The sequence below is a fragment of the Necator americanus genome, chromosome III, assembly GCF_031761385.1.
Source record: "Necator americanus strain Aroian chromosome III, whole genome shotgun sequence".
In the NCBI taxonomy this organism is placed as follows: domain Eukaryota; kingdom Metazoa; phylum Nematoda; class Chromadorea; order Rhabditida; family Ancylostomatidae; genus Necator; species Necator americanus.
The window spans coordinates 24,125,826-24,147,335 of record NC_087373.1 but is presented as its reverse complement, the minus strand read 5'-3'; the positions used below and the strand labels follow the sequence as shown (position 1 = coordinate 24,147,335).

At 43.7% G+C, this 21,510-nt stretch overlaps 2 protein-coding genes across 4 annotated transcripts; one reads left to right on the top strand and one right to left on the bottom strand.

Moving 5' to 3' along the window:
* Nucleotides 1-336: 336 nt before the first annotated feature.
* On the bottom strand, nucleotides 337-15,126 carry RB195_010732 (uncharacterized protein; the record flags this gene model as incomplete). Of its 3 annotated transcripts, XM_064191859.1 has the most annotated exons (19): nucleotides 337-398; nucleotides 467-567; nucleotides 633-727; nucleotides 1,362-1,442; nucleotides 1,496-1,624; nucleotides 2,051-2,123; nucleotides 2,525-2,607; nucleotides 4,474-4,587; nucleotides 4,652-4,806; nucleotides 4,861-4,946; nucleotides 7,007-7,158; nucleotides 7,222-7,374; nucleotides 11,837-11,956; nucleotides 12,073-12,197; nucleotides 12,251-12,391; nucleotides 13,685-13,813; nucleotides 14,750-14,870; nucleotides 14,929-15,011; nucleotides 15,078-15,126. In XM_064191859.1, 19 exons carry the CDS (start codon nucleotides 15,124-15,126, stop codon nucleotides 337-339), a joined length of 2,052 nt encoding a protein of 683 aa, XP_064049442.1. The 3 variants fall into 3 exon arrangements, with proteins under 3 accessions (XP_064049442.1, XP_064049444.1, XP_064049443.1); XM_064191861.1 differs by lacking the exons at nucleotides 11,837-11,956; nucleotides 12,073-12,197; nucleotides 12,251-12,391; ... (2 more) ...; nucleotides 14,929-15,011; nucleotides 15,078-15,126 and adding an exon at nucleotides 7,646-7,750; XM_064191860.1 differs by lacking the exons at nucleotides 337-398; nucleotides 467-567; nucleotides 633-727; ... (7 more) ...; nucleotides 7,007-7,158; nucleotides 7,222-7,374 and having other exon boundaries at nucleotides 11,822-11,956.
* Nucleotides 15,127-16,065: 939 nt separating this feature from the next.
* On the top strand, nucleotides 16,066-21,086 carry RB195_010731 (uncharacterized protein; the record flags this gene model as incomplete). The annotated part of the gene is made up of 3 exons (XM_064191858.1): nucleotides 17,682-17,779; nucleotides 20,079-20,173; nucleotides 21,007-21,086. The coding sequence occupies 3 exons, from the start codon at nucleotides 17,682-17,684 to the stop codon at nucleotides 21,084-21,086; spliced, it is 273 nt and encodes a 90-aa protein (XP_064049441.1).
* Between the last annotated feature and the right edge of the window lie 424 nt (nucleotides 21,087-21,510).

The following is a 21,510-nucleotide window of genomic DNA, read 5'->3' as shown; positions in this document are numbered from 1 at the left end:
GATGCACTTTCTTCCATCTGGGGAATTTTAGTTTAGTGTGATGCTCTGCAATGTTTTTTTAATGGATTAAGTTGGGTTTCAATGAGTGCTTGAAGCGGACAAACAGAGAAAGCTATGATCTTCCGGGTATTTAATTTTCTTTGTGTTATTTAAACTCGGCTTTTTTTTTATCTGACCTCAAAGATAAATTATAAGTGTTTAATAGAAAGCAAATATTGATATAATTCAACCGCAGTGCATTAAAGGCATCACCCCACGAATCTGGGGTGGTGCCTTTAACTCGAGCTATGTGAGATTTATTGAGTTGCTCTCGACAAGCGTTGTTCTTCGTTAACGTTAAATATCGTCGGATGTCGATTGCCGTCTCAAAAGTGACCACGAGCTGCGTTTTCTCGGTGCTGGAAAAGAAAAGAATGAAGCTAATGAGAGGAAAAATTCGCATCACAATAACTTCCGTTCTACCCACCAACAAGCATTTTGACTTGGTTTTTATGAGTGATTTGAATCATGCATGGTTGCTGCATCCAAGGTTCACCATCAATTTGCATAGGGAAAGACTTGAATGTTCTGAAGTAAGGCCGTATTCCGCTCCCGCAAATAGGACGGGATTAATTGGCCGAAGAAAATCTTACTCGATGACAATTGCTGAGCACTGCGACAGTCGTCTTCCACTACGAACTCCTGCTTTTATTTGACCCATTTGCATTGCTGATTCAAGTCCGACTAACTGAAACATCTGAATCGTTTCGAGCCGGCCTCACAGCCTTTCTCCACCGCGGCGCGAGAACTCGAGTGAATTTGACGCCTATGACGCGTTGCGCGGATCGCGGAAATCAACGTGGGAGTTCGTCTGCGGCAAAACGTGAGCAAGGACCCTCTTGTGTGGTTTGTCGCGAAGAGTTCGCTCTATTCCCTCCGTGTTGCTGCTTCTGTGACCTTCATCCTAATCATCCTTCATCATCGATCTAGTCCGACAAAACTATATACGAAGCGTTTGCATTTTTTTGCGTTTTTTTTATTCCTCTATAGCAATAGTGCACCAAAAAGGAAAACCATTAGCGAATCTGTCGAGAGAAACTCATGAAAAATTCATTTTTCCCCCGCAATTTCTTAAGCAAAGGGGTTCACATACTTTCGTGATCTTCAAAAGAGAACCATCAGAACACAGACTGGACAAAAACAAACCCAGTTAGAAGCTGTCAGTAAGAAGATATCCATATAGAAATACTTGAGAATAGGACGGAATAGATTGAAAAACAAATAACTGTAGAAATTAGTGTCCTTGCTAGTGAATGAGCCTTAGTCAACGAAACAGGCTTAATGGTTCGTTGATTAAGGTTCTGAAGAAGGGGATCACTTACCTCAACCAATCCGTCACCAATATCCTGGACTCGTGTCTGCAGGTGCATTTTGTCATTGGAATTCATATGTGGGAACTGGAACTGAAGTAGAACGTTTGAAATTTTTGAAGTGACAACGTGCAACGACGACTCACATTAAATCGCGTTCTTCCTTTCCGACTTCGACCCCAAAGATTGCTTCCGCCATAAATTGAGTGGATGTTTAGAAGAGCTATCCCTTCTAAAGATGAATCTTGGCCAAGATCGATCATCTCTCCATCACACTAAAAATGCCTGTCTGAGTGTGCCTTAATCTTATTTTCTTCTCTCTTCTCTGTTTGTTTACTCTTAATCGCTGACTTACTAGAAAAAAGCGAGAAAAAAAACTGCACTAAATTGGCAAGATGAAGGTTCGACGACATATTTTATATGGTTTTTTCGCTAAACTTGTTTCAGCTGAATGTCTTACATCTTACGTGCATAGTGCTAGCGGATACTGTTCCTCCTTCATCGGTCGACGCGACGACAAGGATAAGGTTAACAACGTTAGATAATCACAACGATGCGATGATAAGCCCCTCGGGACTTTTCTCTAAGTTTTTTTCCCTTTTATCTGATAGTTTTTTGTCGTAGAAGAAAAAGAAAACGAAGAGAGAAGTTCAGAGCTAACAACTGTTTCCTCTAAAGGTATGTGATGAGTATGCACCTACGTGTATGTCAATCTGTTCGTGAAGATTCTTGCAGGAGCTTGATAGGGTTTCGCTTGTACCGAGCTCAAAATACCTGCAAGAAATCAGTTGACGGAAAGACAAGAAAAATCCAAGCGAGTATAAACTGTCCATCAAGCAACATTGCTAGGCTGGATAATTTTATGATGTGAAATATGAGAAAAAAGTGTATCCTTACTTCAAATTGTTTGGGTTATAACACAAGCTGCATCAGAATGTACGGTTAACTGATGCAAAAAATGGAAAGTTTTATGGAAATTTCTGAATGATAACAATGATCTTCAAGTCATGTTGAGCATTCACCGAAGCTTTCTGAGGAAAACACTTTTTGCTGTGTACAAAAAAACCGAAATCTTGTATATACGATTTGTGACCCAGAAAATCTCCCATCTCAACAGAACTCAAACTGAGTATCTTTTTGAATATTTCAGAACGGTAGCACTTAATTTGTCTCACCATAGTTTGTTCCTCATTCGACTGTTGAATTTCTCAGGATACTTTTCTCGCATTGCATGGAATCGATGTGCTATCGAAGCGTCCTGAACCCGAAAAATTTTCAAGTCCACACAAAATGCATGAAACTTTCCGCCTGACTACGACCTACTGAGGAAAATTTTCTGAACAACACGTTCAACCGCGCTGACGCAAAGCGTCCTCGCCAAGGGCGAGCACTAGTGCCGTGACTTTCTAATGCACTCGACGGTGCATTTTGCTGTGCAGGACCATCCACCATCGCCACGGGTCCGTCATGAGCTATAGCTGCTCATATATGTTTTCTTGTTAAGCCAACGAGGTCTAGGTGAAACTTTTTTATTGGCCCGACGTTTCGACAAACTCGTCTTTTTCAAAGGCCTGAAAATACAACGCATATCCCATCAAATTCCTCCTCTCTAATCGCCAACCCTCGATATTGTTTCAAGTACACCACACAAGACTTTAAAAGGAAAACAACTGTCCAGTTTCACCGACAATCTTTAAGAACGCGGTGGTTTACCAACCCCGCTAGTCGGTGAAACTGGACAGTTGTTTTCCTTTTAAAGTCTTGTGTGGTGTACTTGAAACAATATCGAGGGTTGGCGAGGAGAGAGGAGGAGTTTCATGGGATATGCATGGTATCAAAGACCTCGAGCCATTTTCAGGCCTTTGAAAAAGACGAGTTTGTCGAAACGTCAAGCCAATAAAAAACCATCTAAACCTTGTTGGCATAACAAGAAAACATAAATACACTATCAAATGCCGAGGTTTCAAGAAGAGAGGACTTGGAGATTATAGCTGCTCACATTCGCTGAGGACCACACTGCTTTTTGAACAACAGATGCGTTGTCGGTCTTCTTGCGAATGCAGGATGTTATCAAAAATTTCCTCTTCAGTTCATGCAGCTGAGAACGTAGGACATTCAATGACAATAACATGACTGGTATTTGTCGGCAAAGTACAGCCACGCTTACTATCAGCTTCTACTTCTATTGAAGCTGTCTTGTTTGCCATGATGCTAAACGCAGCACACCACGAATCTAACGTTATGAGGGAAACCACTGGAAAAACTGGCGATCGGGTTGTAGATTGCGGGATCAGGGGTGATTCCCTTCATCTCTCCCTAACGGGTGTAAAAAAATGGAGTCAAAGACCTCGTTTTTCACAACGATTTCAGGTGCAACGCGCCACCCTTATGCACACGCTGCATCCAGCTACGCAGCGGTCGAAAGCAAGTGTGTTCTCCTGGCCTATTCAAGGGGAAACAATACATAGGTTACTGAGGGGACCAGAACATATACGTAGAGGAGCGTTCTAACGTTCCTCGTAGGAACCAGAACGCTCCCACGCCGTTTTTCTGGACTATAAGGGAGGGCGAGCGGAGCCACATCTGATCCCGCAATCTACAATCCCATCCCTAGCTTTTTCAGCGGATTCCCTCTCCTCGTCAGATCCCTGGTATGCTGCCTTTAAAGGCATCTTATCAAAAATGAAGAAGTTACGAAACCTGTGAGAGTTCGGATGTAGGTTAGGAATATGAGCTTGGCCCCGCTCGGTTTCCCCTAACAAGCAGCATGGGAACTGCCCCTTTACCTACGAGGTAGGCTCGAATGCGCTCCGGTGCCCTCAGCAGCCTGTTCAAGTAAAAGCAAAGGACAGTGTTCATTGGTTTTCGTAGAGCGCTGTTTTTAATATGCAGGATCTCTTCGCAAGCCATTCACATACACTTTACAGGACACTTCCAGTGCAGGTATCGTAGATTAAGATTTCCAGCCACTCATTGAGGTTTTCGTGCAAGTTATACCTCTGTACATCATTCCCGTCCCAAACTAATCCACCATCTTTTTTGCAAGTAGAGTCATATATGGAATGAATATCATTCATTTCAGCAGTAAACAAGAAATGTTTGAGAAAATATCCCGTAAACATACCACCCCAATACTGAAGTAGTTGTTGATAATATGATACGGCTGTGAATCACCACTTTCCTTCTTCTTGTGTTTGTCTTTCGGCATTATTTTTATGAACCACCTATCCATGTCAATCTGCAAGCGAAAAGATCTGCTATTTCAGCTGTAGCGGGTTTTCTCCGTTAAAAAACAGTCGTACCATAGTAGCTTTCTCGATCTGAAATAGAATCTTATTGAGGCTCTCATTCTCGTATCCACCACCCCATTGCAAACACCTGGCTAGATCATTCCCTGTGCCAAGAGGGAGAACAGCCACCGGAGGCCGCCCATGCTCAAAAAGATCTTCCATTTTATCTAAAAGGAAAATGTGCTAGGTCTTTCATAGCATGCGATTTTAGTCATACAAACCAATCGATTCAAGCACCCATCCGATAGTGCCGTCGCCACCGCAAACGAGGATATTGCAGTTGCTCACCGTTGAGAAGAGGAGAAGGCTAGGAAGAATCTACTTGTCATGAGGAGTCTTTTTAACGACCTTTCAGTTAAAGGCATCACTCCACGAATCTGAGGTGGTACGGATTTCAGGTGGAGTGTTCGTATACGGGATGGGAGACTATGGAGAGGGGGTAATTCCGTCCATTTCTTCCTAGTTGCCGTAAAAAACGGCTCGGAAGATGCGGCGCCGCACAAGGCTGGCGCGCTCCAGTCGAACTCCTTGTAGGACATAGTGCGCCGGAACGAATGAAGCCGTATTTTCCGGGCCGTTTTTTACGGCAACTAGGAAGAAATGGACGGAATCACCCCCCTCTCCCTAGTCTCCCATCCCGTATACGAATACTCCACCTGAAATCTGTACCACCTCAGATTCGTGGGGTGATGCCTTTAACAAAACGGTGGTCAAACCACATTACGAGTCCTGTCAAAGTACGCAGATATAGCGTTGTTTTACCAACAAAAACAGCTAGTGATCGAAAGTAGCAGCGAAATTAGTGAGATATACTGGATCTTATTCGTATTTCCCTGGTTTTTTCCACTGCTGCTAGATGCAAGCCTTCTTGCAACCGCAGATTTTTCAGAAGTTTAGTAGAAAATATAAAGTAATAAAATATTTGTAGAAGTTGTCTCTAACACTTCGCATAAATAACGAGAAACTGGCAAAAAATATACTAGTCGGGTGAAAACGACCTGAAGCTTGGTGCAGCTGCGTAAGCGGCTGCGGTCGCAGTGTCGCGGCTAAGGGCATCACCCCACGAATCTGGAGAGGTGCGGATTTCAGGTGGATTATGCCTATAAGGGGTCGTAGATTATGGGGAGGTGGACGATTTCGTCCATTTCTTTCTAATTGTAGTAAAAAAAAACGGCTCAGAAGATGCGGCTTCGAGCGTTCCGGGGCGCTATTTTCTACAACGAGTTCGATTGGAGCGCGCCGCATCTTCTTGGCCGTTTTTTACGGATTTGGGAAGAAATGGACGGAGTTCACCATCCTCCCAGTAATCTACGACCCCGTATAGGCGTAACTCACCTGAAACCCCCACCACCCCAGATTCGTGAGCTGATGCCGTTAACCTAGTGGTTGTAATCGAAGCGGGACCATCGCTGCGTTCATTCCAACTGCAGCCATGAGTGGTATCAGCGAGGGTCTCCTATTTTAACTCTTGCGCTCAACCGCTTGCGCACCGAGCTTGACCCAACCATACCTTCATCTTGGGTTTGAGAACAGTATGTTCGACTATGTGTAACATTTGGTAAAATAATTTAATCGAGAAGACCGAAAAACCTTTAAAAAAAAGGACCTTTTACACATTCTACATGCATGTGCTAATAAAAATGTTAACTGCCAAAGATTATACAAGTATCGTTGAAGACTGGGGAATAGGTCTCGCATAGGTCTTCATACATATCACCTATGTAAAGAAGTATGGATGTTTTTACAGTTAATTTGTCGATAATCTTCGAGTGTTGAAGATGGCAAATTGTTCTTAATAACAATAAAGATATAACTAGTGCAAAAGTGCAAGAAAAATGCAAGATGGCAGTGCGCTTCGCGGGAATTTTGATTTAGATTTTTCTTAAGATCAATTATATAAACGAATTTCTCGAAAATCCCCTAGATGATTCACCAATCAACCATTTAGTATCAAAACCTTCGGTTATCAGAAAGCCTATTTGGTGCGCAGCTGGGTGAAAACCGCCTGACTTGTGGCGCAATTGATTAGGCGCCTGCGCTCGCGGTAGGACCTTTGTCAGTTCCAGCCGGTTGAACTAGGCGTAGGACTAACTGAGGGCCAATCGTTTACGCAACTATATAGACGGGTCAAAGCGACATGAAGCTGAGCTGCGTGAACGGCCACACTCAAAGCGGCGAGGTGGAGCCACCGGTTGGAATGGAGGTGAGACTTTCGCAAACTGCAGCGATGAGTGCTACTAACAAACACTTCTGCTGCGGCCGCTTGCGCAACTGCATCGAGCTTCACGTTGTTTTGATACGAGTTCGCCAGAGGTGAAGTTGTTTTGATCCTACTCTAATGTCGATGTTACCTTCGATGTCACTCACCCCGGTTCTGGTCCTGATTTCGAAAGATCGTAGACTTGTCGCGGATTTAAAATATAAGCGAACTTTTGAAGAATGCGCACACCTTGTTTACCACCACTTTTCGGATTAACAAACACAAGCAAAGGTCGTGCATGTTGTCCTGGATTAACTCCCTGAAATGGCCATACAAGGGTTCATAGCAGAGAGCAACCCTCAACAGAGAAGCGGCCACACACCTGCAACAAACAGCGCCCGCGTATGCGTCTTTTGAATGACGAAGTTCTCCTTTCAAGAAACGCCGGAATTATATGGGTTGGAGGTAGAATGTGGTAAGATAGGACTCCAAGGTTGCATTCTTGAGCCAGAGAGGCCATGCAACGATGATGGACCTGAAGAATTACATAGTTGGGTCACAGTGAACTGGAAATTGGTGTATTTGCGTAAGCGGCTACGCTCGAAGTGGCGCCATAGAGCAGCTTTGCGATCAGGGCGCAACTCTCGCTTGCTGCAGCCGAACTGCAGAAATGAGAAATGGTCGCTCCGATTGCGGATGCTGGCCGATTTCGAGCCTGACTGCTCACCCAATTGTACTAGGTTCCAGGTGATTTCGACACGAGACTAGAGACGGAAGGATGTTCTGTTATTTTTCTCTGGACCTACGTAATTCCGACACCACCGACAGCGTTTTCCCTGGAAGGCTCCCACTGTCCCACGACATCTCACACATTTTGATGTCGCATTTGCGTCTTGCCAATGATGGAACATCTTATCTGACAATGTGAAATCAATTAAATTGCGGCAAAAGGTTCTTGAAATTTGGCTGACCTTGTAGTCTATTAGAGTAAGTACGAATACAGTTGTTGGCAGCACCTCTTACGCATCTCTCATGAACTGTGTATTTGCAAACTGGAACTGTGAAGTACTCTACTTTAAAACGACAAGACAAACACAAAAAGCTGGCGAAATAGCTATGACCAACTCCAGCAACTTAATCCTTGCTTTCCACCCCATCCAACGAGGAGACTGCAGCACGCGTTACAGTAAGTCGGTTTGCTGAAGTGGCGAAGTTTCCAGGAATGTGATCCATCTTCTTTCATTTCCTTGACAGAATTTATGATAGGGAAATGCAAGTGAACAGAGACAAGCCCACCTTTATACCTGTACAAACTATTCCTAAAGTAGTCGGAATTTCCGACTTCTGATGAACCTCGTCATGGTCAGGTGTCGTTCTTATTTTTGATGAGCTGCACAAGTGCTGACTGATTTTATCGGCTAAGGTTTTCTTTTTCGCTGCATGAAATGAGCGATTCGATTCACAATCTAGGCGATCAATTCTCTCCACAAATGCGCAGATGTGAGCGGTCATAAGAGCGATTGATCCATATGCCTTGTTCATGTAAGGAGAGCCGTCACAGATATGGCGCGAAGTCCTAAGAGAAGAGAGACATTCTCCCCTGCGATTAGTATTAGGGTTCTGCCGTGGGATCAAAAGGTCTCCAACATAGTTTGGTTGTACAGATGGTACCGTAGAAGCGGTTCCGAACTAGCTGAGGTTTTAAATTGGTCGGGATTCGTATCCCTACAACTAACGTAACGTAGATGTAAAGGAAGCAAAAAGGTATCTTATCCGTTGTGTGAGTTTCTGACCGTTGCGCTCCCACATCTCAGTATCGTTTTGATCTAGACGTTTGGATTTCATATCTATCAGAAACACCTGTCTCGCAAACGTCGAAAGCTTTTGCTGACTGACTTTTAAAAAAGGAAGTCAAACGCCTTTCATTTCTCCCTGCCGACTTTAATGTGTTAGGACTGCCGGTTCAACAAATCAAAACATTTGGTCGTCTCCCTTTGGTCGCACAAATGACAAAACAATCGTCGATATACCGAGAGCAGAACGGAGGATTGAATTCCATTACAAGCTCGAAGTTTCAGCTTTGCTCATAAAGGAAGCCAATCCCGCCCTACAGTCTTTCAGTTGTGCTAAACAGACCACCTGAACATATTGCAGTCGAAGCGCGCCTTGGAAAGAATCATCCATTGGGAGACCTGTACTCCGTATAAATTAATGGTTTTGATATTCCCTTCGAGTATTTCAAACGTATCCTGTATCTCAGATCCATTAGAGACAACCGTGTACAGTATGCGTCGACGTCGAGATCGAAACTCACGACATCTCTGGCTAGGTGTGCGCTGCGAATAACGTACGGGTGTTCGTTAAATGGGCAGATGCACAGCTTAATACTCAGTGAGGACAGTGAAGAGCAAATCGTTGTTCAACTGAAGTTTGTGCTTCTTAATGAAGAGATAGGTGATTGGACAAATCGGCAGGTCAATCAATCTTAAGGCGAACAATGAAAGAAAAGGGAAACCCTGTGGATTTCCAGTTTTCCTAAATAATTGAGAAGAAACCATATAATAAGGCGTCTTTCAAATGTCTCTCTGTTGTAGCAACATCCAGCTTGCAGCTTGCATGGAAGGATCTCCCAACCCCTATCGCTTCTCGATAACCTTATTGTCTAGGGTGAATCAACTGCAAACGTCTGCGAAGGGACGGAAGCTTCAACTCCACACCTAGGTGGCGCTTTGTTTTTAAAGTATAAAGGATAAAGGACAACATTTCTGGCGTTAATCAATCCGCTTGGGATGCGCTCCCACGTTCACTTCAATTCAGAATTGTTTGAGGTTTACGAACGTGTATCTGCCCTATACAATGACTTGCGATGGCTAGCCGATGGTCAAGTCAGTGTTTTTTATCCTCCCAGACAAGTCTGGTACCAATTTATCGACCCCGGAGGGATGAAAGGCTTGGTGAGCACTAGGCCGGATTCGAAGCTCCGATCGATCGTGCAGGAAGAGGAACCTCTAACCGCTACACTACACCCGCCCCGTTTTTAAAGTATACACAGGGGAAAGGTATGGGAAAAGTCTCTCTCCAAGTGATCTCTGGTTCCCTTCCCTGTCGTAGCTGAGCGGATTTAGTTGGCCCCGCTTCGGTTGTAGAGGCATCACCGATCATTTTAAAGATCCAACTAGCTCGAAACCGCTTTTACGATACCATCTGTCAAAACCTAACTGAATTATTCATTGTCCATAGGCAGACCAAGGAATTAGTAATTTACCTGATTTCTTGCAGGAGCTGTGACGACAAAGATGCTGCTGAAACAACGTGACCGCTACACATTCGAATCAAGGAGCAGGTGCAGCTGCTAGTAGGTGAAAAAAGTAGGGTTTGCCCGTACTGAGTAATAGTATACTGAATACTGAAGAATTTTGAGCGCTTAAATTGTAGATCCATTCGTTCACTTCGGGCCCAGAAGAAGGTGACTTGCAAAAACGTTAACCAGTAAAATCAATTAGCAATCAAGAATGTACAACTCATCCAAGATCAGTACAACATTTTTGAACCTTAAAAGCAGCGTATCACGAAATGACGTAGTGTGGAAACTCGATGGAAAATATAGAGTTCGTGGTGTGCCATCCTAGTGTCGCCATCCTCAATTCCCCCTAATCACTGGAAAACGGCATGGATTAGTTAATGCATGCTGTGTTTCAGGATTTTAAATGCATTAGTTACTACGAGGTACAACATGCCATCGTCTCCGGTTCTCTCAGCAGCTTATTTATTGGTTTTACTTGAATAGACTGCTTATGAGACCTCATTGATTCTTGACCGCTCTGGATGTGCCGCGTTCTCACCCACCTCATACGAATAAACTCCGTTTCGTTTTTTTCTGCCTTTAAGGTTCTGAGGAAATCTATTATGTCTATGTATGGGATCAATTGGAGCCTTGCACACGACGTGCATCATCAAGAAACCTCCGTGCAAAAAGAAATACTGCACCTACCCTCTACCAAGACATACCGTAGTTAAGCCAAAGTCGCAACGAAGCAGTCTGGTGCGGTTGCGTAGACTACTGACGACGATTGGCGCGTTTAGCCGCTCCCATTGAAGCCTACTAATTTCTGCAGTCTGTTTGCAGTAAATCAGGGTCCCGCTTCGGCAGCAATTGCCAGCTCCACCGCGCCACTTCGAGCGCAGTCGCTTATAAAACCGCACCAGCGTTCAGGTCACTTTGAACCGATTGAGATCGCGATCTGCAGATCAATAGCACTGTGATTTCCTAATGAACAGGTGACAATGCACATCATTCTGACCCAACTGTAGAGAAACATTCCGGATGCATCTTATGAGTTTAGGAATTACCACAGCGCTAAATAGAAACAGCCAAAGGAATAGAATGTCAAAACGACAGGAAGAGCGGAGCAGTTGTGTAGGCGGCTGTGCTCGAAGCGACGTGTCGAGCTAGCGGTTGCAATCGAAGTGGGACCATCGCGAAAATCGGCACCGCTTCCAGCCCACAGCTCAAAACGACATGAAGCAAAATACCTACGCTTCTGCATTTTGCTTCATGTCGTTTTGACCCTACTATAGTTGCCGTTACTGAGAATCAGGGTAACCTTCTACATTTTTGCTGTAGATTACTAATCTTTACATAATCATGTTCTGAGGACTAACACACGAGAGCGTAGCACTCATTGTTCCCTGTCCATAACCTCTAAATCGTCAATAAATAAAACTAACTGTTTGTGAGATATGGAATCAGCGAAATACGTTCACATTGTAAACGAGGAGTGGCTTTCAATCCTCAGAATGACACAGAATTGCTGCGTCATAAGGGTTCTCTGGTATTAAAGGCAGCGCAGTAGCAGGGGTTGAGCGTGGTCACGTTCATATTCGTGAACTTCATCACCTCTTCTATTCGTGCTCAGATTCCAAAGTCGTCTGTTTTAGAGGCACGCTGTTTTCAAGGTCATCCTTGTGATAAATCCATTTAATTAGCTATAACACACCGTATCAACGCCTAATAAAACCAGCAACGGGATATTTGTTAAGCCTCCTTTTCTCCACTCATCCAAGGATACCACCCCATTTTGGTCATGGTCAAGCTCTGCCATCATTTGTCGTAAAATCTATAAAGAATGGGATAATTCTTCTAAACCCAAAACGAAAAAAATTAACCCAAAAAGTCGTCACTGAAATGAAATGTCGTGAATCCGAATGAATTCCACGAGTCGGTCTGACCTACCTGTTCAAGCTCTATGGTGTCCCATTTCTGGTAACGCGCAACATTCATCATTTGTTCAATGATTCCATCAACTTCTCGTTTGTCCAAAAATCCGTTCCCATCGGAATCGTAAACGTGAAACACCACTGAAAGATCAATTAGCGACTGCTTCCTTTGTCTTGAATTAGCTGCAGTGTACCTTCCAACTTATTTTCGGCCGTATCCGGTTCTAGTAAGGATAGCGTGCAGATGAGCGGCTTCAGTCTAATGCATTCCTCCGGTGCAACATGACTATGAGTTTCAACATTTGTTAAACTACGACGATGCAGCTCTCCAGCATCTACAAGACAATTTTTGAAAGTATATTTAGAAAGAATGAAGTGATTTCAGTTCGCTCGACATCAGCTTAGGATGGTCAATGTGCAATTACTTGCCGGTGCCAACCGATGCATCTTTTCGGTGAATTCTCAAACAAGTCTCTCGCCAATTTCGTAGGGATCGAGGTCTTAGCTGGTCTTCTTCGATGTCAAGCCGTCGATCGTTCAACTGCACTACACCATCTCAGAATTGTATCTATTCAACCTAGTGCACTTAAAGTGTTTGTTTGTAAAGGTTTCCTACAAAGAGTGAGGTCACTGTCTGCAGGTCCCAGTCATGAAAAACGTGCTGCTTCCCCATTCTCAAACTCATCCCACAATCCTTGTAATTGTCGTCGAAAAGCACATTATTGTATTGATACTGTATCTCCTGAAAAATTCTACTACAGGTGTCGTGTTGCTGTAGTTAATCGTAGCATGACAATGGACTTTTCTAAACATTTGTCAAAGACAATCAATAGAAATACTGAAATCAGCCACAAAATTGTGGAAAGATTCCTATGTGATACAGCTGTCCTACTCTTTCTCTTTATCCTAGAGGCAGAACCATTCGAAGACCTATTTCAAGCCAAGTATACGGGCGAAAAACGGGACCTTACAACATTTTGACCGTCAACATTCTAATGCAAAAAGGTACTTGAAGGCAGCATACCACGAATCAGAGGTGGTGCGAATTTCAGGTGGAGTATCCGTATACGGGGTCGTAGATTATGGAAACGCGGGTAGTTCCGCTCTTCTCTCCCTGCATCGCTGCAAACAGCCGCCTCCAGAATGCTGTTTTGTACGACGCCATCCATAGCAACGCTCCACCTCTTGCGCCGCCCCCGCCCTGCGATTCGTCGAAAATCAATTCGGACTGCCCCGGTAGGCAGTAAGGGACGCTACGCGTGCACGGGTGGCGCGCTGCAATAGAAGGCATCGTACAAAACAGCACTCTGGAGGCTGTTTGCAGTGATTTAGGGAGAGATGAGGGGAACCCCGGTCTCCATAATCTACGACCCCGTATACGGATACTCCACCTGAAACCCTTACCACCCCAGATTCATGGTATGCTGCCTTTAAACCACTGTCCTTAACACTGAGAATATACACTATGCCCAACATAACAGTGAGTAAGTAGTAGAGCCTAATGAAGTTTTTCTCGTGTGCAAAACCAGAGCAGAAAGAACACAGGTGAGCACCAGTTGGAAATGACTCAAGAAATTAAAATCTCGCAAAGATGTTTCCAGTTGGAATCAGAAAACATGGCAACAAACCTTCTTCACAGACGTTGTCTAGAGTAAGGTCATTGGTACCAATCGCCAGTCTTTCCAGCTTCTGGAGATTGTCTGAGATTTCTGCTCGTACCGCTGTGAAGGCTTTTTCAAGTGCACTTGTTCGGCGCTCTAAAGAATCACAAAACGGATAAGCACACCAACGTTCAAGACGAATTAAGAATGAAATTGTTTGGGTCACGCCAAAACAGAGGAAAAGTATACAAACTAATGTTATCATCACTACAGACTCTATGTAAAATCTAATCATAGCTGGATTGTGTGGTTGGATACTATAAAAAGCACCTCTGCTAATATTTTGTCGATTTTGAAATAGATTTGAGAAACTAAGTACCGTATATATATATATATATATATATATATATATATATATATATATATATATATATATATATATATATATATATATATATATATATATATATATGGTACTGCATATGCGTATATACAAAGTTCTACATATTCCATAGACTTCAGTTTTCAAGTCTTTTGATTTACACACAGAAATCGTTATGCTAACAAAGATTGTCTCTATTTAGGAAGGAAAAATAGTTCTTTCTTTGAAAACTCCACTTTTCGTTGCAGTCATACAGAAACAGGCGAGAATTATCTCGAGATATTTCCACACAACTCGACAGCTTAATTCCTTTTGATTCTCACGACCAGAACTTGTACGAGTGGTTACTTCAATACTTCATAATTACTTCGTAATTTAGTTCTACGAGAGGTATAACTTGCATGCGTATGCTTCTCATTCGTGAAACCCTGTAGCTAGTAACAGTGCTTTTTTATTGAGGCATTGTACTGATGTACTCACAAGTTCTCATATTAATTGGTCCGAATCACTTGAAATATCTTTTGTAGGTACTTTCTCCAAAGTTTGTAAGTTGAACAGTCCTATATTTCATGTTTTCTCCGCGTTTCTAGAAAGCCAAACGCAGCTCTCTGATGTTCTCCTGCATGACGCCTCACTAGTTATTTTCGTTTTCGTAAAAACCTCATATAATCCATCCCTCATCACCTTTTCCTCTTTAGCAGAAAACTTACCGACAGTCGGTGCTTTTGAGAACGATCGCGAAAGTTGTTGAATGAGCTCCGCGGGCAAGTCAGCCTCGAAGTAATCGGCAAGGAACGCCTTGAAGCCTTGCAGATTGATTGTCTGATTTCCCTACAAGTATTTGCATTTTAGTTCCAGTATAGCCGGAAGAGAGGCTAGAGTATTCTACCTGATCATCATGGCCAAGATACGAATGGAATTTCCCTTCTGACTGGAAGTCGGGGAGCATGTCCTTGAGCCTTCGGTTTGAATCTGAAATAGTGGAAGCCGTGTGAGGTCTTTCTTTCTCCTGTGTTTGGTAATGTTACACGAACTTACACGAAGCATACTCGCTGAGGCGAGAGAACTGATCAGGTGAGAGTAGCATAGATCTGATCTGATCAGATCGGCGCTCCGAGTTCAACTATACCGCCTATGTGACAACAAGAACATGGATTCAGTGCGTTGGATGTGACGGCATCTAAATATCTGTTACTATGCTTCATCGAAGCGGATTAGCGGAGATTAGAGAGGATGGCAAGGCTTCCTTCTCTCTTTTCACAACGAAGCCACCCCTGAGATATTAATCACCTCGCTGATTCAGAATACATCACACAAAATCACAACTCCCAAACCCAAAAGTTTTATCTGCAAACCGAAATTATTCTTGTGAAATTCTTCCGAATGTTGAACCAAACTACAACCAAAAGAGTGTCCAGTCATTACCCGAGGAAGATAGCTTGAGCACGAGGAAGATTCCTGAATGAGGTGATTCCGAACAATTTTTCGACCCACCTTTCCACAGTTTTTATCCCATCGATACGACTTTGGCAGTTCAGAAGCTCCACTTCTGCCCCGCTTTCTAAAGCTACCTTGAAACGCTTGTGCCACCCAAAACTTGCGTGCAAGACAAGCTGTAGCGAACGCTTCTTTTATTTCACAACTTTCATTTCATTTTGTCCATACTGTGTTCTAATGAGGATTTGATCTTAAAATTTTCCCTAATGGTCATTGTCACATGCGCAAGCGTTGTAGGTTTTGTTAGAACACTGACCTGGACTTGATTGGTTCACAGGGCATCTAACCGGCAGATGGTTTGAGAGGGTCGGAAGAAGGCTTATTCCAGGTGAGACAGAAGCCAGGAAGAGGCTCAAGAGGTTGCAGCATTCGATAACCCTGTTTGTACAATCTTCTTTAAATTTATTATCTGCAAACTTCGTAAAGAAGGCTACGCAAATCATTGAGGAGAATTCCACAAACGCTTCAACAACGAATCAAAATTGTCAAATTTTGCCCCGCAAATCAAATATGAACTATTTCAACTCAAATGGTACATCGTCATTACTTCTCTCGTGGAGATAATCTAAAGCATATTTTATATAGAAACTGTTTCAGAGATTGCAGAATACGTTGGAGCAACATACAGGAGACTGTAACCCTTCCAGATCCTCTTCACGAAGTTGTACGGTCATCTATTTTCATAGTAAAAATTTGCAGTTCTTGTTTCATGTTCTTTCCAAAACGCTTAGTACGGTCCGCAGAGAATAGTTCCACAAAAATAACCGGAGACAGGGTTGCCACATTTCGCGACCTATTCGCAGCTTTGGACTACATCATAAAGCTTTGACTAAGGCCTTATGATGTAGTCCAAAGACTAAGAGTTGACTTCCAAACAATGTTTTCGCGGAAGCATCGGAAGTAACTCCTTTGTCTTTGTCTTATCTGACATATGTCCACACTTCTGCGGGCTACGCTTTGATACTTGTAAAACTGGTTTGCAACTAATTAACCAATCAAATAGTGGAAAACAGCTACTTCAAAGTTATTCTTTGCCAACAACGAGTCTACGACGTTTCCAGTTTCACCTTCCGTGGCCATTCGCTGGACAATCCTTCCGCGGTAGTGCCTGTGAAGTCCGAATGTTTCACTCTCCTCCATTCGTATTATCTTGGCATTTATTCATTCATTTTCTCTGCCGCTCTTTTTACTGAAAGTGAAAATCGGAATTTCGATCAGTAGCCATCGAGAATTTTTTAAGGCTGCTTTCGACATCTGCATGTTCCAATAAATTCAGTAACTTGCCTAAAAAGATAGTATTTAATCAGGAAGCATTGGCTATTCAAAAATTTAATCCTGACTACATTTGCGGAAGAAGGGCCCATTCATCTTCTTAGCCGCTGAACACTCGAGAGAGAGGAAGCATTTCCAATGACACAGGAACTCGATTTTACTTATTTTTTAAATGATTTTTTTGAACGAACAGCTGGAATGACCACTAAAGATGTATAACTGCGCTTGTTTCTTCAACCGAAGCGCGGGATTCGATACTGAGAAGAAAATCTTCAACTGTTTATCTACTAATATAAACTTGATTTGTTTAAGGGGTTACAGTAACGAAGGGAAATATTGTACTTACAAATCTTAATGTGTGGGCTTCTGGTCGTCACATTGAAATCCGTCTCATTTACTGATCAATTAACACCAATGAACGTTAGTGTAAAGGAAGCGTATCGTGAAATCTTCGATGTTTGGATCTCTCGAAGACAGTAAAGAGTTCAGGGCGTAGATTACGATATGCCGGTGGCCGCGCTGTATTTCCCCTAACCGTCCTAAAAAAAAATGGCGTAGTTACATGCTCAACACTTACTTCTTATAGGGTACGTCAGAGAGGATAACTCATTGATTTCTGACCGCAGCTCGTGGACAAAGCGCGTGCGCAAGCATGGCGCGTTCTAACGTGCCTCGTAAGAGCAGGGGCCGCTTCCCACGCCGTTTTTCAGAGCGATTAGGGGAAATTGAGTGTGACAAAGCCCACATTCGTAATCCACACCCAAAACTCCATATTGCACACAAAGGATCCACACCTCAAGAATTTGATGGTACGCTCCCTTTAACAGTTTAACTTATTCTATTCATGTTCAGAAAACATCCGTTCTCCAGAAAATGTTACTTATCTCTGTACTATCATCACTCATTCTGCTGTCAAATAATTCAAAAAACGAGTGCCTGTCACGCTGCAGCCCTCATATCACTTTACCTTGGTAAGTCATATGTTTTTTCTTCGTAGAAATAAATTTTGCGTATCGCGTTGTGACATTTTTACTCTGAGCATCATCAACTACTGGGAAACCCGCACTTAGCTCGATCTTTCAGGAACACAGTCTAATCATGTTTGTAACTCGTGTAATACCCTTGCAACGACAACCCTCACCTGAGATTAAAGGCAGCGTATCAGGAAATTGATTATGTTGTGATCTCTCCATGAGTAAATAGGGGTAGGGATGTAGTTTACATATGTGGGCGAAATCACGCGCAATTCCCAATGCAAAAATGCCCTCTCATTAACCCAACGATGCAACTAATTACGCACGATGAAACAGTGGCAATCCGCAACACGCTCACGATTATGTAAGTGGAGCAGGTTCTGCTGCCTTCACGAGTAGCAATAGTTGCATTGCGATGTTGGACGACGATCGCGCAATGATTTACATCGTCGCGGAAAGGAGACCACACAGTTCTGCTTCACACGCCTTTTTTTGGATTAAAGGATAAAGGACAACATTTCTGGCGTTAATCAATCCGCTTGGGATGCGCTCCCACGTTCACTTCAATTCAGAATTGTTTGAGATTTACGAACGTGTATCTGCCCTATACAATGACTTGCGATGGCTAGCCGATGGTCAAGTCAGTGTTTTTTATCCTCCCAGACAAGTCTGGTACCAATTTATCGACCCCGGAGGGATGAAAGGCTTGGTGAGCACTAGGTCAGATTCGAAGCTCCAATCGATCGTGCAGGAAGAGGAACTTGACCGCTACCGCCGCCGTGGTGGGCCCCCGGGTCCGTGATTTAAAAGCCAGAGTTTCGAATGGAGAGTCCCCCCCCCCGTTTCTATTTGCGGACCCGTTGGGCCCGCCGCTTTATGGGCGGGGGCGCCCGCCCGTGGGGGAGCTCTGTGGTGCGGGGGGGTGTGCGCCGCTTACTGGGGCGGGGTGTTTGGGGGCGCTTTCACAAGCGTCATGTCGTTCTGTCAACCGGCTCGAGGTAGACCACTTCGTAACTTCTGCTCCTCTTCTCAATTTCGAAAGACAAACGTAACGAAAAATCTTCTAGCCCGCCTGCGATAAGAGGAAAGTCTTTTTTGGGAGAAATCAAAATTGTCCGCGAGTGTCATCATCAGCAGTGTACCCCTGAACATCGTGGCTTGGTGGATTATGATTATAAAGCAAGCATTTCCTTGGTTAATGCGTTTCTTGCAGCATTCCCGAATTCCTACACGTAACTGGTTTTTCTGGGATTTGCGGTAAGGATAGTAGGCCAAAGTGATTTTGGAAGAAGGTTTTTGAACCAACTTTATTTTCTGTACATCCACTATACAAACAGAATGGAGCATATAATACAACAATGCGCATAGTAGAGTCGAAAGGACGTGAAGCGGGGTGCAGTTGCGTAAGCGGTTGCGCTCGAAGCGGTACGGTGGAGCGTGGCGATCGAGTGGGACCCATGCCAGCACCTCTCATCACTGCAGTTCGCGATGGTCCCACTTCGATTCCGACCACTGTCTCCACCGCCCCGCTTGGAGCGCATCCGCCCAAGCAATTGCGCCGTTTTCGTTTTGACTCGACTACACATGTATTGGCAGTACTTCAGTGAATTGCAGTTCACCACACACCTTTCAATTTTGGATATGAGAACGATTGCCGGAATCGGGGTTAGTGTCCGTCGCCAGCCAAAGACTAAGAAGAGGAACTAGTGGACTTATTCCGATAACAACAACGTAGGGGTAATCGAACTTCATCTTTAGCTTGAGGTCCCTTGTAAAATCCTAAGAGTTCATATCTACAGTACGAGGTGGTTGTCCCTATAAATTTTTATAATTTGGGGGATTTTATTTTTTTTTTTTTTTTTTTTTTTTAGGGGATTTTTATTTTAGGGTTGTTTTTGGTTTTTTGGTTTTTACGACGGTCCGGAAGATGCGGTGCTTGCGCGCTCCAATCGAACTCGTTGTAGAAATAGCCGCAACGCTTGAACCCGCATCTTCAATGCCGTTTTCTACAGCAATTAGGAAGAAATGAACCGAATCACCCTTCTCTCCACAATCTACGATCCCGTATACGAATACTTCACCTGAAATCCGTACCACCTCAGATTCGTGGGGTGATGCCTTTAAACACATTTGCCATCGAATGTGTTCATTCGAGCGCTTCACTAAGTTTTCCACCTGTCCTACTTCTTTCTAGATATACTAGATCATTTATCAACAATTGATAGGGTGATTGATCTGGCTAGCTTGGTAACTTCATTAGCAGAAATGTTCGAACTCGAAAACCCAGATTTTTCAGTTCGTTCCCATCTCTTGATCCCTGCATGCAGCGGACATGTAAACAATTATGCAATGAAGATAACGGTAGACCAATGATAGGATGTTTCTGCAGAGGTTTGTTGACAAATAATACACATTTGTTGTAAGATCTGCATCAGCGAATGCACATTCCGGTCAAATGACATAAAGCACGGCGCAGTTCCGCAAACGCTGCGCTGTTGCGGCGCGGTGGAGTGTAGTGGTTACAGTTGGAGGCACCATTTGGAATCGAGATGGAACCGTCGCAAACTGCTGCGATGGGTGGTGCCAGCAAGGGCTTCATCACGCTCCTATCCGCTACGCTCCACAGAAGCGCCTCGAGAGAATCTTCTTACGCAATTGCTTGCTGCTTCATGTCGTTTTGACCCTACTGTAGGATCGAGGGAGGACCCTTACTAGCGCCACTCTACGCTGCACTTCGCGATCGTCCCAACTCGATTCCAACCGCTTTTTCCGCCGCATGGTTCGAGCGCAGTTGCTTACGCAACTTTACCGTGTGTCGTATCATTTTGACCCTACCTTACATGCGAGATCAGACGTCCTTTTAAGCTTCTAACATGAGGTAAAACCTTAAATGTTCCGATCAAAACATTTGGATGCTAAACGGTTCCAGACACTAAGATCATATCTATAGTTCTCCTCTAAGAGAGGGAGCTGCGACGATGGAGCACATAACTAGCCAATTTGAATTAGCCGGGATATAACGAACGACACTGCCTACCACGGGATGGATTGTTCGCAAAGCGGCGCGTGGAGATGAACCAATTTGAAATTGGAGACGAGCTCTTCAAGGACGAACTTGTGCACGACAAAAGTCCTTAGAAAGAAAACAAAATCCGCTTGCGGTCAAAACGACGAAATCTTTCGAAGATATTGATGGAACCTCCAACCCAAATACACAAATCCAGGTTCTCTCGAAGGTCGAGGAATGCGGACCTGCTTCTGTGGACCCACAAAAAACAACAATTCGACTACAATTAAATTCTAATGAACGTGTACGAGTAAAGAGCTACTTAGGACAATGTCTCTCCCAAGGTATGATCTTTCTATATTTGTGCCACAGGATTTCATACAGCTTGGCTTTTTTTACAGAAGACAGTCACGTGGTGAATCAGAAAATTGGAAAGATCTATGCATGAACGATTCTGCTTGTCATGCTCTGTGCTGAATGCACAGGGAATAACATCATAGTTGCTCCTTTGATGTAACATTGACAAATGTACAAATTAGATGTCGATTTCATGGCAAGCAGCACGTGAGACTAGCATGTCCATCCTCGAGATTGATTGGCCAGACCCCAAAGTTAGAGATAGCGTAGTTCATTAGAAAAATAACCATTTTACATAGCTGTGGTTAATGTTAGCATTCACTCTAATGTAAAAAGAAGTTTTGGTGTGAATCAGCTGCAACAG